This window comes from Euprymna scolopes, chromosome 37 (assembly GCF_053919585.1).
Source record: "Euprymna scolopes isolate OS-2025 chromosome 37, ASM5391958v1, whole genome shotgun sequence".
NCBI lineage: Eukaryota > Metazoa > Mollusca > Cephalopoda > Sepiida > Sepiolidae > Euprymna > Euprymna scolopes.
In genome coordinates, this window is record NC_136518.1 from 53644590 (window position 1) to 53661864 (window position 17275).

At 33.3% G+C, this 17275-nt stretch overlaps 1 protein-coding gene across 2 annotated transcripts in view; it reads left to right on the top strand.

Moving 5' to 3' along the window:
* LOC145261198 (uncharacterized) overlaps positions 1-16237 on the top strand; it is a 58451-nt gene extending 42214 nt beyond the window's left edge. The window contains exons 10-13 of one of the 2 annotated variants that reach the window (XM_080119523.1): positions 168-1327; positions 8627-8692; positions 14118-14237; positions 15670-16237. In XM_080119523.1, the coding sequence (XP_079975649.1) occupies positions 168-1327; positions 8627-8692; positions 14118-14237; positions 15670-16089 (1766 nt within the window). In that variant the 3' untranslated portion in view covers positions 16090-16237. The remainder of the gene's footprint in view (positions 1-167; positions 1328-8626; positions 8693-14117; positions 14238-15669) is intronic. The other variant, XM_080119524.1, reaches the window with a different exon arrangement.
* The last annotated feature ends 1038 nt before the right edge of the window (positions 16238-17275 follow it).

Sequence of the window (17275 nt, forward strand, 5' to 3'; positions counted from 1 at the left end):
TTTGGGAAATATTTTAGTTGAGACAAAATTTTTATAGGCCAGATATTCTTTTTGATGTCAACATAGCCAAGACTACTTAACTGCAAACAAACTGCGATGACATTAGTATCAGCTCATTTTAATGAAACGGTTTTTTTTTTTTTCTAATTTATCTTTTTTACTTTCAGATTCCAAATCCCATAACGATCGGAAGACTTCTGACTTCAAAAGGGATCCAGACTGTGATAGAGACAAGTTTGATGTTGACGGACGCCAAAACTCTGATGGTAGAAAGGGAACAGGAAATCGGCGCAGTAATTTACCGCCCCGATTGTCTGGAAAATCTAGCAGCAGCAATAATAATGGGCAAAACCAGGGCAACAGCGGTAACTACACGAGTAACAGTTACTCTAGTGGACCTGGATACAATAATAGTGGGGACGGTGGCGGTGGTGGGAATAGTGCCACTAGCTTGCCTTTCTCGAAAAATTCCCAGTCTGGGTACGGGGCTAATAACAGTGGACACGATTATACTTCGGCCAACCATAACCAACAGCATAACAGGTACTCTGCTAGCAATTCTAACCATAGCAATTACACTAACAGCAACTCTGCTTCAGTCAACAACTGTGGTATAATTGGTAACCACCAACAGCATGGTTCTGCTAATTATCATAATGTATCGGCAGGGACGGACTCTGGCCATGGAGGAAGTGGAACCGCTTATGGATCAAATCCTGCCCTTAGTAACAGTGCGCCCAGTCATTATAACCAGTCCCAACATCGGTATAACAATAACAACAATACTTCAGTACATAACAAACAGCCTGCCTATTCGGGTTACCATGGTGATTCAAGAGAAAATGCGCGGTCCTCAAGGAACTTTTCTAATAACCCAGGGCAAGTACAAACTGCCACCCAATCATCTAATTATTACAACGTCTCGCAATCGCAGCCGCAGCAACACTACACGAATGAAACCCATTCGAGATATTCTAGCTATAATCCTAAAGATTTTCATCCTCAGAATGCTGGATCGGACAATCCAAGCAGGAACTTGAACCGGGATTATCAAAATCATCCGCAGAAACATCCGCAGTTTTCAGCCTCCGTGAAACAACCTCGAAAGGTGCTGGTTAATATGAATCCCGCTGACCCAGCTGGCAATGAAAGTAGACATTTTACTTATGAGGGTGTTGGAGGAGGCCGAAGTGGACATAATTCTAATTCTACAAGCCGTCCAAAAGGTGGTGGGGAAAGTGGTGGAGCAAATCGCAGGCGGCAAATTGATACCGACTCTAGCGATTCTAAATATTACAACAGAAAAAATCATTATACACCAAATGCAGTAAGTATTCTTCATCTCCAAAGTTTTCTGTTATATAAAGGACAGTTCTGTTTTTTTTTTTTAATCAGTTTGTTCAAGCTGGGAAGAGGGCATCCTGCTGGATGACAAACATTCACCCGCTATCTTATATATCCCGACTGAAAGATCTTTTTAAGATTCTTACTGTCCCTTTAACTGCAATTGTTTGAATCTCTCTTGCACTTGGTTCACTGGTTATATTTACCAGTGCCAGGTAGGATTTGAAATTCTTTTTCAGCAGTCCAGTTGCTCCTATAATTACTGAAATAATAGAAATCTTCCTAAAATTCCAGTTTCTTTTCATGTCCTACATAAGGTGTTAGTATTTTGTTATCTTTTCTCTCTCATCTCTGTATAAGCCAGCATCATTCGGGACGCTTAACTTCTAAGGTTGCTTCTTTCTCCTTGTCACATACAACTATATCAGGTTTTAGAGCTTAGTTTTTCAGGTAGGAATTTTGTAGCTGTAAGAATTACGTTGTCGTAGTGGACGGTGAATGACTTATTTCCAACTGTTCTTTCTGGTGTATGTCTCCAGGACTTGCATTCAATATTCAACGTTTTAAGGATCGTTCATTGGAAATATTTACATGCTCCATTGTGTTGCATTATATAATATCTGTCCCTTAGCAAAACCTTGCAGCTAGATGTCAGGTAGTTCATTCTTTACTTCCGTGTGGCAAAAGTATGTTGGCATTGCTGAGACCACTCATTTTCTTGAAAGCATTGGTCATCAAGCCTTGATCTTGGATAGCCATCATAATTTTCTCCTGATCATAATGGAGCGATTGTCTGCAAAACAAACAACTGTTATGTATTAGAGACTCTATATTGGTTACAATTAAGTTAGCTAGTATGAATTTTGATAAGGGTCACACTGAGTGCATATTAATAGCAATACACATGGCCGTTAAAACGCTTTGGATAATCACAGATTTCAAGTGATTTCTGCTAAAATAGTCCTATTTTAAAAACCAAAGCATTTTGAGTCTAGTAGTACGTAGCAATTTAAAAACATAATATCCAAAAAAATCGTTATGAATTTGAATCAAGACTTCTGTAGTATAAGTGATAGTAGCAGCAGCAGCGATAACATGGCGGAAACAGATGTTTTGTTTTTGTTGTTTATTTTTATTTCAAATCGATTTTTTTCTTTTTAATTGAAAGTCTGGTTATAAATAAAAATTCTTACATGTTTAGTTAGAGCTATTTTGTTATCAACCATACAAATATTTTTAAAAATTGGGTAGTAGTAAATTTTAAAATATTTTAACAAGTGAAAATGTGAAATATGATGTTTTGGTTCACGTGTACGAACGGTACACACACTTCTAATTTTCGTCCCTTAAAAAATGTTTTCAGTGAATTATTATCGAATTATATTATGGCATATACAATAGGCCAGCTGAAATAAAAAAGATCGCTCGGCAAATTGAAAAGTTATCCAACAAAATCGGAAAAAAAAAGAACTCTGTCGTGTTCAATCAGACATGCTTGAATAATGACTTGCTGCCAAAATATACATATATACATATAAAGTCATCCACATACAATACTGTTTCGCTGTTTCACAACTTATCAGTGCAGCTAGACAAGCAACTACCTCCAGCCAGGATCGAAACCCGATCGGCCAAACGACAGTCGGAGCTTCTAACCGTTGCGCTATATGGTTGCTGCTATGCAGGCAGTGAATTAACAATGTTTTGACATCGTCCAAAATACCTAAGCTCAATTTGTTTACACAAAGAGCATCGCTTCATACGCTAATGGTTATTTGTATATCACTTCTCAAATGCTCAACCTAAGATAGAGAGCATTTTATATATATATATATATATATATATATATATATATATATATAAAGAGAGAGAGAGGGAATTAGACCTGTAGTCTAAAGAGCAAAGTTTATTTTTATGTATAAATACTTAAAAAAAAAAGCAGTGCTCATAATAATGTAAATATATAATAAGCTCAATAGGTATTCAGTATTTCTATTGTGAAGCGATTTATTGAAATAAAATATAAGAAAAGGACATTATTGAAAGTATACAATAAAAATTTTTTAAATTATACAGATTAAAATTAGTTTTTATTTGCACTTTTAATAACAAAATAAAAAAAATAAGTTTTTATTTTATTTGAAATTTGGAAAGAAATGTTTATAAAATTATAAAAATACTTTTTTTTAAATTTTAAAAATAGAATCTTTTTTTTATTTTAAAAATAGAATCTTTTTTTTATTTTAAAAATAGAATCTTTTTTTTATTTTAAAAATAGAATCTTTTTTTTAAATTTTAAAAATAGAATCTTTTTAAAAAATTTTAAAAATAGAATCTTTTTTTTTAATTTTAAAAAAGAATTTTGTTTTTTTTAATTTTAAAAATAGAATTTTGTTTTTTTTAATTTTAAAAATAGAATTTTGTTTTTTTAATTTTAAAAATAGAATTTTGTTTTTTTAATTTTAAAAATAGAATCTTTTTTTAAATTTTAAAAATAGAATCTTTTTTTTAATTTTAAAAATAGAATCTTTTTTTATTTTTTTTTATTTGCATAATAAGAGCTATATTAATATTAAGTATAAAGATTGATAATTGTAATTTATGAATCAGTTTTAAAAGGATGAACAAACAAAATCAAATTGAATGTACGATCGTCTTGGAAATGATATTCATTTTATTAATCGACAATAAGCATTGACAATAATTGACAAAACTTTGTTTTCGAATATAATCTCCTCATCAGCACAAAAGGGGGGGGAGGTTTAAGAGATCAAAATAAACAAGCATTGTTGTAGTAAGTAAGATGGACAGGCCTTATTGAGTTTCAGTAGAAAATTTGTTTAAAATTTTGGCTACAACTTAGCAGCATGCTCACATATGTACTGACAAACTTTAAAACAAATTTTCTAATGAAACTCAATAAGGCCTGTCCACCTTACTTACTACAAAAATGCTAGTTTATTTTGGTGTCATAACCCCCCCCCCCTCCACTTTTGTGCTGATGAGATTATATTCGAAAAGTCTTTGTCAATTATTATTGTCAATGCTTATTGTCGGTTTATTAAAATGAATATCGTTTCCGAAACGATCGTACATTCGATTTGATTTTGTTTGTTTTTAATTTAAAATTATTAATCTTTATATTTAAAAATAATAATGATTCTATTTATTTTAAAAATTGTATTTTTGGCTTCAATTTCTATTTTAAATATTCAATAGAAGAAACTTTTTTGGTTATATTCAGCTAACATACTTCCTAACTTCTGGTGTGTATATTAACGGAAGCGGTGACAAGGCAAATCGGTTCCTTCACTTTTATTGTTCTTCAGTATTTCTAATGTGGAGCGATTTATGGAAATAAAATATAAAAAAAGGACATTATTGAAAGTATACATTAAAAATTATAAAAAATTATACAGACCAAAATAAGTTTTTATTTGCACTTTTAATAACAAAATAAAAAAAATAAGTTTTTATTTGAAGTTTGAAAAGAAATGTTTATAAAATTTTAAAAATACTTTTTTTAAAAAATTTTGATAGAATCTTTTTTTTTTTTTTTTTTTTTTTTGTCAAGAAATATTTTCACAATTTGAAAATTCAATACTTATCAATTATTGGTATTCTGAATACAAAAACAAAAAAAAAAAAACGGAGATAACTCAACAATAGATCAAACTTCAGAAATTTATGTTGTAATGCCTACAAATTCCCATTAATCACTTAAAAATAAATTTTTTTATAAAAACAAAACTACTTGATTAATTTATATGATTTTTAGGAATGATATTTCTGTTTTGTTATGATTACGTGCATCATACAGATTTTTCTTTATTTTTGCATTTTAACATAGGGTGAATTCTAGACAAGAACCAAAAGTTCTTTCTTTGATTACTGGAAGATGTGGGTAGGGTGAACAAAAAAAAAATGACACATAATGTAAAAAAAAACCTTGATGTTAGTAGAAATGGAGTGATTAAAAATCAAACTAAATAACTGTCATCACTCAGTTAAAGAAATAAGAAAGAAAGAAAACGTCCAAAGTTTAAAAATAAATAAAAAAAGAAAGTCCAAAACACAAATAAGTGTATAATCCTTACCGTTTTTCTTTTTTTATTACATTTTCACCTTAAACAAGGCACAGTGCCACTTTGATGTAGGGGGCTAATATCAGGGACATAAGTTGCAGGGATGCTATGTAGGGAGTTGAGCAACAAGATGTCTGTTCACATTACACTTGAACTTCTGCATGTTAGTACCATTTGGGAAGCAGGAACCCGGAAGAGAATTCCAAAGTCTAGCAGTTCTGGGGCAGAAACTATAAGAGTAGAAGGCTTTCTTACATCTAGGGATCTCTACTGTGTAGGAGTGGGACTTTGTCGGGGGTATTTACGTCAAGGGGATACAAGGGCTGGTAGTTTGTCATAGCACCCATCATTGAAATACTTGTAAAACAGGCAGAGCAATGCAACATTTTGTTGACGGGACAGAGGTTGAAGCTTAGATGACAATTCAGAACCTATCAGGTTGGCGACTCTCTTTTGAATCCTATCCAGCAGCGAGAGACTAGTAGCAGATGCACCAACCCAAATGTGATAACAATACTCCATACATGGACAAATGGTGGCCTTATAGAGGTACAGGATACTTTCAGGCATAAGTAACTTTCTAGCATGGTAGAGAGAGCCTACCTTCTTCACAGCAGCCTTGGCAATGCTCTCTGTGTATCTGTTCTAACTCATGTTCCCTGTGAACGTTAAGTCAAGGAGTCTGAACGAAGTGCTTTCAGGTAATGTATCTTTAGCCATAGCTATTGTTGGTTGAGGTTTCTTGTAATTATTGAAGGAAACAAGTTTAGTCTTGGCAGCATTGAATGTTACCATCCATTTTTGACCCGATTCTACTACAGACTGGAGGTCTTCCTCTAAGGTTTATAAGGTGTTAAGAATCAACTCCTGAGGTACACCCGCATTTATATCACATTGTTTAGACGTACGACTATCAAGGACATCCTGGATTCTTTTATTTAAGAAGGATTTAATTATGTTAAGTATTCGTCCAGTAATACCATAGGATCTGATTTTCCTGAGAAGACCATCCTGTTAAAAGCTTTAGATATATCTAGAGCTACTGCCCTCCTCTCTCCTACTTTATTCAGTGCATGGTATATACATTCAGAGATTAGTTGGAATATCTGCAGTAGAACGGGCTTTCCTAACCCCATATTGATAGTTAAACAGAAGTTTAGCAGCTGTAAGGTGATGGACTAGAGCTTGATTAATTATGGACTCATATATTTTGGCAAAAAAAAAAGGGAGGAAAGCTAATGGGGCGACAATTTAATGGGTCAGTTCTTTCACCAGAATTCTTGTAAACTGGTACTACAGAAGCAGTTTTCCAGCAGTCAGGAAAGCTTGATTCGTTAAGGCATTTATTGAAGAGTTTGGAGAGAACTGGAGCAACCTCAGTGGAATATTTTTTTAATAGTACAGCAGGGATGAGATCGGGTCTACATGCTTTTGAGGTGTCTAGTTTTTTTTATGATATCATGTACTTTTGAGAAGGAGTGATTTTCAGATCTGGACAGCATGCAGTAGTTCAAAAGATTGCGTTTTTGGTGCAGAATTTTATTAGAGATATTTACTCGGTGAAAATAATTACTAAGGGCTTCAAACTTGAAAGAAATAACAACTTGGCGAGTGTAGCACAATGGCGTCGTTCTGCGCATGCGTATGCCTTGTAAAAGGGAAATGTACTTTAGTTATTTCACAACGGTTTTAAACCGGTTGTCCCTTTGGTGCAGTGGATAGCGTGGCTAATTACTAACATCAGTGTTTCGGTTTTGAGTTCCACCATTTCTTTTTTTTTTCTACATTTCGATATTCTTGCCTTTTAAATGTTATGTAATAATTTTACAAGAATACTTTTATTAAAAAAAAATACAGAAGAATGTTTTTTTTATGTATGTAACGAAAATGCCATATTTCAAATGTTATATAATATCTCAGCTTATTTTGTTACATTCCAAAAATTATGTAAATAGATCGAGTAATGACATTTTGTATTGGATTCACTCCTAAACTAATTAACTGATCATTATGAATTTTGATTATGTGTATATGTTTGTATATTTGTATAGATGTCACATTCCAAAAATCACATACAATCATCACTTTTTTAATATAGTATACAAGAAATTCTCCCCAAGTAATAAGGTCTTTGTACAGTATAGTACTCATATGAAAAAAATTATGTAAAATCATAGAGTAGTTTCATCTTTACATTAGAAATACTGTACTTGCACAGTATCCTATCAAAGAAGATACTTGTGCAGTATAGTACTCGTATAAAAAACAAAGAAAATCTTACCTGTGATGTACTTAAAAGTTATTAAAACTGAAAATCATGTTAAATATTCGAGTAGTATGACTTACATATGAGAAATAATGTGCTTCTTCACTATAGCACCCGATGAAAAAACCAAAGAAATTCTTACCCCTGACGGACAGAAAATTTAGCACAACAGGAAATTACATAAAAGTATCAAGTTCTTTCATTTTTAAATTAGAAAAAAAGATACTTGTACAGTATTCTACCCAGGAAATAAGGCACTTGTACAGTATAGTACCTATATGAAAAACAAAGAAAATCTTACCTATGATATACATAAGTTATCAAAACTGAAAATCATATAATATATTTGAGTAGTATGACATTTATATAAGAAATAAGGTGCTTCTTTACTATAGCACTCTGATGTAAAAACAAACTCTTAACTGTGACATACAGAAAATTATGCAAATTATTTTAAATATGTGTAAGTACATTACCCGCCCTAAGTAAGGAAATTTTTTTTCATATACATTTCCTGTCCTAGGGAAGGTACAATTATTTCATACATGTTATATAATACCCGTCCTAGGGTAGGTAATATATTCTTTTGCTCGAGATGGCAAATGATACGTAGACATCAACAATTCCTCTATTCTAAGAATAACACGTATGTTCAAAATAAACTTCATTTTTCTCATTGTCTTATACAGTCCCGAGCAACGCCGGGTTGCCTTGCTACTCTCATATATTTTTAAAAGCTCAGATATGTCATAAAAATATATTTAAACCAAAATAATTTGTTTTTGATTAATTTCACAATATTTTTGTTAAAATAATTTGTTGCCAATAATGATTACCAGTAAATGTTTAACTTGTAATTGGTTTTTATGTGAGAAGCAAATAAAAAGTACAAATGTTCTATATAACGATAAAATACCTCTGATAATTTCAGCAGCTTTCATCTCCTCACTGGCGCAAAGGTGACCATTGCTTAGCTAAATATTGGGAAGACAAGAAGGTAAGATATACGTTATATCTTTTTTTTTTTTTTTTTTTTACTTGCATAAACCCCCAAATATCAAGATTTTATAAATTCAACTATGATGATGATCGCTATTATCATTATTTTTTTAATGTCTGTGTTACGTGTGTCAAATGGTGGGATCCTTCTATCGATCCAGTAGATATCTCACTGCTGATGCAATTCTCTATGTATATAAGAGCCAGGTACGTCCAAGGATGGAGTACTGTTGCCACATCTGGGCAGGAGCTGCTAGAAAGGACTTGTCCTGCCTTGATAGAATTCAAAATAGACTTTGTAGCCTCGTAGAAGATGTCCTTTTCTCTTTCCTGCAACCTCTGTCTCACAGAAGAGATGTTGCGAGTTTGTCTCTGCTTTATCGTTATTTTCATGGAAAGTGCTCGACTGAGCTTCAATCTATGGTCCCCTCTCGCCAAACTTTCACAAGAAACACTGGTCTAGCTGAACACACTATCAATAATTCTCCCCACTCTTTATCTGTGCCTAAACCTAAACGTAGATTCCATGAACAAAACTTCTTTCTTAGAAGTGCACACCTGTGGAACTGTTTTCCGTTTTCCTGCTTTCCAGCTGACTACAATCTGATTGTCTTCAAGCCTAATGTAAACAAGTTCTTGATGAGCCGTTCCACTTAAGTTAACAAATTTACCTAATTTCCATTCCTAATGATTACTATATTGTCCAATTGACTACTGTACACTCGTAACCCTTATCCTCGAATGGTCTCTGGGCCTTGATAAGTGGTGATTCCTATGTTAAAAAAAAGAAAAGGCTTTTAGAAATTGACTTCCAAACTAACATATCTCTGACCCAGTACTTTATCCTTCTTTCTCTTAAGTCCATTCATTATGCTTCTTCCCATGTTTCTCTTTGGCCTTCTCCTGTGAACTGGACCTGCTACCCCAACTGTTCTATATTGTCTAACCAAAGAGCTCGCGTCCGTTCTTTTAGTGTTGCCATACCTGGTCCGTCCTTTTTAGTGTTGCCATACCTGGTCCTGCAAACATGTTATTTCAGTCGTATCATAGTGTTAAGTTTGTTTTACATGTTAGCACATATTGGACAACTTTTAACAATTTACTTCCAAACTAACCCATTTCTGGCCAGGTCATTATTTATCCCCCTTTCTCTCAAATTAATTTTTATCATTTCTTTTGCTTTCCTTGCAAAGATGAGAATAGTAGTCCGACAGCAAATTATCAATACTCATCTCCAAAATGCCCAAACATAAACTCGGTGTTTAGTCACACACACACACACACACACACATATATATTACATTTAAACTAGTGTATATTAGTCACAAGTAGGAGACAGGTGTGGAGGGGAGAATTCCAAAAACTAATAATTTGTGAGAAGAAATTATTAGAGTAGAAGACTTTCTGGCATATTGGAACACCTACAAAAGAAGGGGTGGGAGTTTACTGCTTGTCAGGAATATTTACATTAAAGGGGCACAAGTGCTAGGAGTTTGTCAGAGCACACTCCATTAAAGTGTTTGTAAAACAGACACAGGGAGGCAAAGTTGTGGCGGGAGGACACAGGTTGGAGCTTAGTTGATAGTGCAAGACCCATTAGGTTGGAGTTTTCGAACATGCCTAAGAGTGAGACTCATGGTAGATGCATCAGATGTGGCAACAATACCCCATGTTGAGGAGTTTGAATGATGACCTCTCAGGTCGTGTTATAATTTATGGCGACAGGAGGTTGAGAAAGTTTCTTGTAATTGTTTAAGGAAAGAAGTAAAACAAATGTTAATTGATGATGATGATTTATCTAAGTACTAGCAGGCCGCCTGGCATTGCCGGATGGTAAAATATGCTTAAATATGATATTTTGATCAATGCAGATTTCATATTAATTATCATACTAGCCTGGTTGCCCGGGTGTTTGGAGGTGTGTATTGAGAAAAAAAGAAAAAAAAAGTTGTAGTAGGCAGGCAGGCTTGAAAATGTGACGCGAACGCAGAAAAGAAAGTAGATGTGTGTGTAAAGGTGTTGGTTGAGCAAAAAAAAAAAGGAAACTTGCGAGCGCAAAAAAAAAAAAAAAAATATATATATAGGAGTAGAAAGCAGTCTCTAACCCGTAAGTTCTAGAGGAAAAAGAGGTGAAAAAAAAAAACCAAGTGGTCTTACCGATGTGCCTACCATAGTTGTGATGTCATGGGTAGTTGAAATAATGCCTTTATGCGACGTCAAGGGTTGAATGACTTGCAAAAAATGTCGGCGAAAAAAACGACCCTCCCTGTACAAAAGTGTCCAGTTGAGGGTGAAGGAATTAATGTTTTTAGCCAATTTTTTGATATTTATCGTCCCAAGGACCGAGCTTCAAAATTATATCGATCACACACACACACAATTTCACTTTTATATATATATATATATATATATAAATCTTATTTTAATATTGTTGAATTTATTTCAATTAATATTTCAATTGAACTAGAACTAACCGATGAGGTTGTCTGAAGATAATGGCTTCCTGACCTAAAATGCATCAAATATTGATGTTATTGTTTTTTCTTCCCTTTTCCTTTACAAAAACTCAATCATGTTCTGCAAAGCCAAAAATTATTTTCCTCTACAAATCAACCAAACCAAACCAAAGCAAACACGTCCCATGAAAGCAGTTTGCAGCATCGTATACAACATAATTACATTGACACACCAGTTTTCGTTAGATCACCAAAGTTAAGCAACGTTGAGCCTGGCCAGTAGCAGATGGATGTCCAATTTGGGAATTCCAGGTGCTGTATGGAAGAGGATGTCGACACTTCCCTGCAACCGGGAACCGCTTGTTAATTTCATACTCCCATGAAACTTCCTCTAGGGTTAGTGCCGTAGTTCATTTTTCATTTCATTTTCAAACCAAACAGCTTGAAGCATAAAACCTTTTTCCCACATTATTGGATTCAGCATTAAATAATCTGAAAAGGGTTGATATCCTGTAAAACGAAACAACTAAACCAAACTCCATGAATAAATATTTGAGGATAGAAAGAACTTCAAGCATAAAAATTTCTACCAAAATGACCGGATTCAGCATTAAATAATCCGGAAAGGGTTGATATGCCGTAAAACAAAACAACAAAACCAATGTTTCAATTGATGCAGAAATTTATTCTGTACATTTTATTAAATGTTTCAAACTTTGCAAATGATGACCACTATGATTTACATGAAGCAATATTTTTATTATAGTTGGAAAAATGTTACTTGTTTTCTCATAAATATTAACGTGTGTGTGTGTGGCATGATCGCGTTGACACACTGGTTCTTGTCAGATCACCAAAGTTAAGCAACGTTGAGCCTGGTTAGTACCAGATGGTGACCATTTGGGAATTCTAGACACTGTATGTGCTCTCTGCTTATCTCGGTATTTGTTTCCAGTCATCCTGTACATACACTTCATTTGCCACTGGTATTTAACAATATCGACTCTGAGAGGTGTGGTTGGAGATTGCGCATTTCCTGCCACAAAAATTTCATGCGCTGGCATCCCTTCATGGGTATCCATAGTCTGTTAAAAACTAAAGGAGCCTTATATATATATATATATATATATAAAGGCTCTTTTAAGAAACTCGTTTCTTATCGTTGAACGCTTTCAGTTGAATTAAAGTCGGTCAATTTAGCTCTTATGCGCAGATCATCACATAATGATTAGATCACTCTGACAGACGTAAAAAAGCATTTAAAAATAAATGCTTAAATTCAACAGCATTTCTCATGGTTAACGGTAGCTGAATAGATTAGGTCCTTGCGAATAAAGCCAGAGATGGCGGCTTTCGCCGGGTTCGAATCTATTGACTGGTGTTAATCGTAACATCCTGCACTGGTGATTCCTGAAAAGATGAAACACTAGTGTCTAGGTATTTAATAATTACTAGACTATCCGTGACCAATTGGGTCAGTATGTTATATTAGCTATGGAATTCATATATGAGCGTGACACTTGTGATGTAAAGAAAATAGGTTTTTTTTGACATAACAGAAACATTTCTATGAAAGTATATTAAAATGAAAAATCACGGACGGATCACTCAAACATGAAAAAAACAAAATCCTCCCTATTCGTGTAAAGTTACCTATTTTTCCGAATAATCACTCAAAAATCGAAAAATTAAACATGATTTTCCTACGAATCGAATGCTGACAAAAGTCATTTAGTAGCAAAAACGCACATGAACCTACCGATGAGAAATATAAGAATGAAAAACTCATATTGGAATCCTTCAACCAAGTTATAGAAACTTAAAATCTAAAAAAAATAATTAATAAAACCTGAAGCAAAAAAATAAAACCTAAATAAATAAAATAAAACTAATATTGAAACAGATTAGTAAATGTGTCAACAAGTTCACCATTCTCACACAACTATTTTGTATCTAGAAATGTAAACAAAAAATAAAAAAAGAAGGAAGGAAAAGGGACGGATAGAGAGTAGTAGTAGTAGTAGTAGTAGTTTTGACTTTACTACAGTTGTTCTTATGTTTGTCAACAGGTTAAAGTTGTTTAGTTGTAAGAAAATAGTGACAGTATAGTTGTAATAAAAATAATTGCAAAACACCCCCACTCTTCCCATGTTAAATAATAATTTCGAAATAACGTTAATATTTCAGTGCGCCAGTCAAAATCTTCATAAGAAGCGATTTGTGTTTATTTGTTTACGTTGTTATGGGTTAATGTTTATGCGTGCATGCGCAACCAGATGTTGTAATCCGGAAAGTGGGTTACATCACTCGTTACAAGGTCATTTGAGTTTTATAATTATATAGATTATAGTAAATTATATATATACGCATACACTTGTGCCCCCTCGACGTATATATACCCGACAATCCCGTCTAGCGACAAAATCTCACCCCTTCACTGAAGAGGTCCTTAAATATCAAGCTTTCTATTCTAATAGTTTTTTATAAAGAAGTCACCACTCGAGGATCAGGGTTAAAGAGCGTACAGTAGTCAATGGACAATGTTGTAGTAATCGTTCATAGCGGAAATTTGAAAGGAAAGGAGACGGCTCATCAAGTTTCTTCCCTGGAATAGCTAGAGTTTGGAATTTCGTACCTACTTCCCAGACTATACTGATATGCAAAAGTTTAAATGTACTATAGACCAACATCTTGTTGATCTTTCCTAGGCATGGTCCCAAATAGTAGCCCTTCACGTTCAAGTGGCGATATACCTTGTTGGGGGCAAACATGAGTTAAATTACTACTACTACTACTGATTATTGTTCTTTTTATTATTATTATTATTATTAGTAGTAGTAGTAGTCTATATCTAAGCCATTCCTCACTTCATTGTACAAAAATTTATATTAAACTAATTCTTTATAAACATCTTGTGAAAACTCCCCCCCCCCAACACTGTATTTAAAATTTTTTTTCTTGCTTCAGTTTTACCCTGCTGTTATTGAATCGGTTCCTGATTTGCCAACGTGTGTGGTAACCTTTATAGAATATGGCAACACCGAAGAAGTAATGCTTACGGATATCAAACCAATGCCAAAAAATTGGGTAATTTTTTTCTTTTTTTTTTTTTTTTTTTTTTGTTAAACATTCCTCAATAATTCTGCTTTATAAAATTACTTAAATTTCTGTTTTTCAAAAGTTCTAAAATGTACAGAGATGTTAAGACTGTTGAGTTGTCTCCTCTTTTATCGAGATAAAGGAGTGATCTCCCTTGTTCATCTGTTGTAGTTTCATTTGACTGGAAAACCAAATGAAGGTTTAGTTAAAACCGGATGTCTGTGATGGAAGTAAATGTACGCGAGGCGCCGCCAGGCGGAGGGGGGGGGGGCGAGGGTGAATTGTAATTTTATTTCTCTGAACTTTTCTAACAAAGAGAAGTGCTCCTTCGTTATAAGAGCGGAATCTGAAAGTTAAAAAAAATAAATTTTCATTAAAAGACAATGGCATCTACTTATTTTTTATTTCAATTTCAACTAAAAGCAATGTGAATACTCCTATCCCAGCAGCAAAATCTCACCCCTTCACTGTATAGATGTCGAAATTAGTTAAATATTACTGTATTATTTCATAAAACGTGCACTGACGAACACGTAAACGTGATATCCACCATTAATTGTAACAAGGCTAATATCACTCTAATAGCTTTTTATTTGGATTGTTTGACTTTGAAATGACCTTCCTGCTTCCTGTTACCCTCATCACAGCAACAAGCAGAAATTTAAATGTACTGTGAACAAACTCCCTACTCAGATTAACCTCTATAAATCTGATCATTTGATTTAGGAACAATTTATTTGAAAATGAGCAAAGTTTTAATTTTTACTTTAGATCAGTTGCTTTCTCCGCTGATCAATCTCAAATGTTTTTTTGTTTGTGTACATGAAAAGTGATAACATACGAACATAAAATGTCTTAGGATATTATTATATGAATAGAATGTTATAAATTTTTTTTTTTTATGCTGTAGCATTTTTTTAATACGAATAGAATGTTATAAGTTTTTTTGTTTTTTTTTTAAATTCAAATGTCAATTTTCTAGTTATGTATTGGGTGGATTTCTATCAGTATCTTGTTTTATTTTCAATTTTTGAACGATCATTGAGACTGCAAAAATAGCAACCTCATGACTGCCATTTTGTTGTAATTCTAATTTATGCAATCAACACTACTTCTTTCAAACTGAATAAATGCTTTAAAACAAGTTTAAAACATCCAAACCGTATCCAAGTAGGTAGAAGAGTAACTTATCTTGCCTTTGGTAACATTTATTTGTTACATATTTGTTTTTTGACCACTTTTTCAGTTTATTGCCTATAGTAGAACATGCTTATGAATTTATTTTCGAAAATAACTGCTTCATATAACTCTAGTTATAATACAAAATTCAAATTGCACTACCTCTGAAAAAAAGCAAAACTTCATTTATCCAAACATAATTTTTTTTTTTTTTTTTTTTTTTTTTTTTTTCGTTCACCAGAATGAAATTTCCAAGCCAAATTCAAATTCTCGTGGGAAAAATTCTGCCGGGCATCAAGGCAGCTTTCAAAATGCAGGCGTGATGTCTCACACTGGAACAATGATGTCACATCACCAACAACAGATGAATGCACACCAGTCCCCGATGACAGCTACGGCTGTGGTGGCAGCAGTAGCAGCTGCAGCGGCCCAGCAGCAAATGGCAGCTTCCAACTCTCAGTATTCGGGAGAACAGTTGATGATGCAACAAAGTCACTTCAATACCATGGAGTTCCGAAGAGGTGCAGGCAATTCACAATATGCGCGCCAAATGCATCATCATCAGCAGCAGCAACAACAACAAATGATTTTAATGCAAGAAAAAATGAAGCCAACCCAACCATATTATATGCCTCCTCCTCAGAGAGTCCTAAAACAATAACAAAATTGATAGAAACAAAAAAGGAATATACATATTGATTATATATAATACTATGCGGTGAGAATTCTGTTAGATATTGATACCGGCGGTTTCGGAATAGGAAAATGAAACCTGTTGGATTGGAAATAACACTTTCCTTATCTATCGGTAATCAATCACTTTCTCTGCCAATCAATCTTTTTGCGTGAAAGGTGATAACGTACGAATGTGAAATACCTTACAATATTATTATATTAATAGAATGTTATGTTTTTGTTTTATGTTATAGCATTTTTAAATTTTTTTTTTAAATTAAAATGCCAATTTCCTAGTTATGTGACATTTATTGGGTCGATTGCTATCTAATAAGTAAAAAAGTAAAGTGAGTCATAGTCAAAGGAGACCCAAAGGCTTCCTTTTTCATTGGCTACTATACCAGGGTATAAGTAATAGTACCTTTTTTTTTTCTTTTTTTTTTTTTTTTTTCTCCAGGATTACTCCACTTACCCTTAATCCTCACCTTAAAATATTTGATGTTTAGCAAGTATTATAAGTTATATGTTTGGCACATCAAGTATTTAGTTTTTTGATATACTCTATATGTTGGCATATAAAACGACCCTTAAAGTTAAAAAATCATCTTTAAAAATCAATATTTCTTAAGATACTGAGTGTTGCAATCTCTAACGCAGGCTAAACGAACATGGTTTCGTGATTTAGCAGTCGTCTTATACAACTGATATGATAAATTTATGCAAATTTGCTCCAATTTTGTACCTTTTCTTATCCGACAGTTGCCTTTATATGCCGAAATATGCGGTAATTCAACCTAAAATTGAACTTTGGTCTTGCAGCACATTAGCAAACCTTAACCATTACACCAAAAAGTCGGTCGATAAATAATAGAAAAATGAAAGAAAGTACACACAGTATTTCTCATCCAATGTGCTGGATTTGTTTTTTTCCTGAAACTGCTGGTATCAATGTCTAATTAAATTTTCATTGTATAGTATTATATATAATAAACATTTAGCTCTTACAAATGTGATTGAGCACTTTGATTTTATTCCTCTAACACCATATATATATATATATATATATATATAACTAGTTCTATTGCTATGCATACTGTAAAATGTAATAAAAATGAATTAGAAAAACAAGGAGTTTCCTCATTTTTTTTTTTTTTTCTGTCCAATTTTTTTTT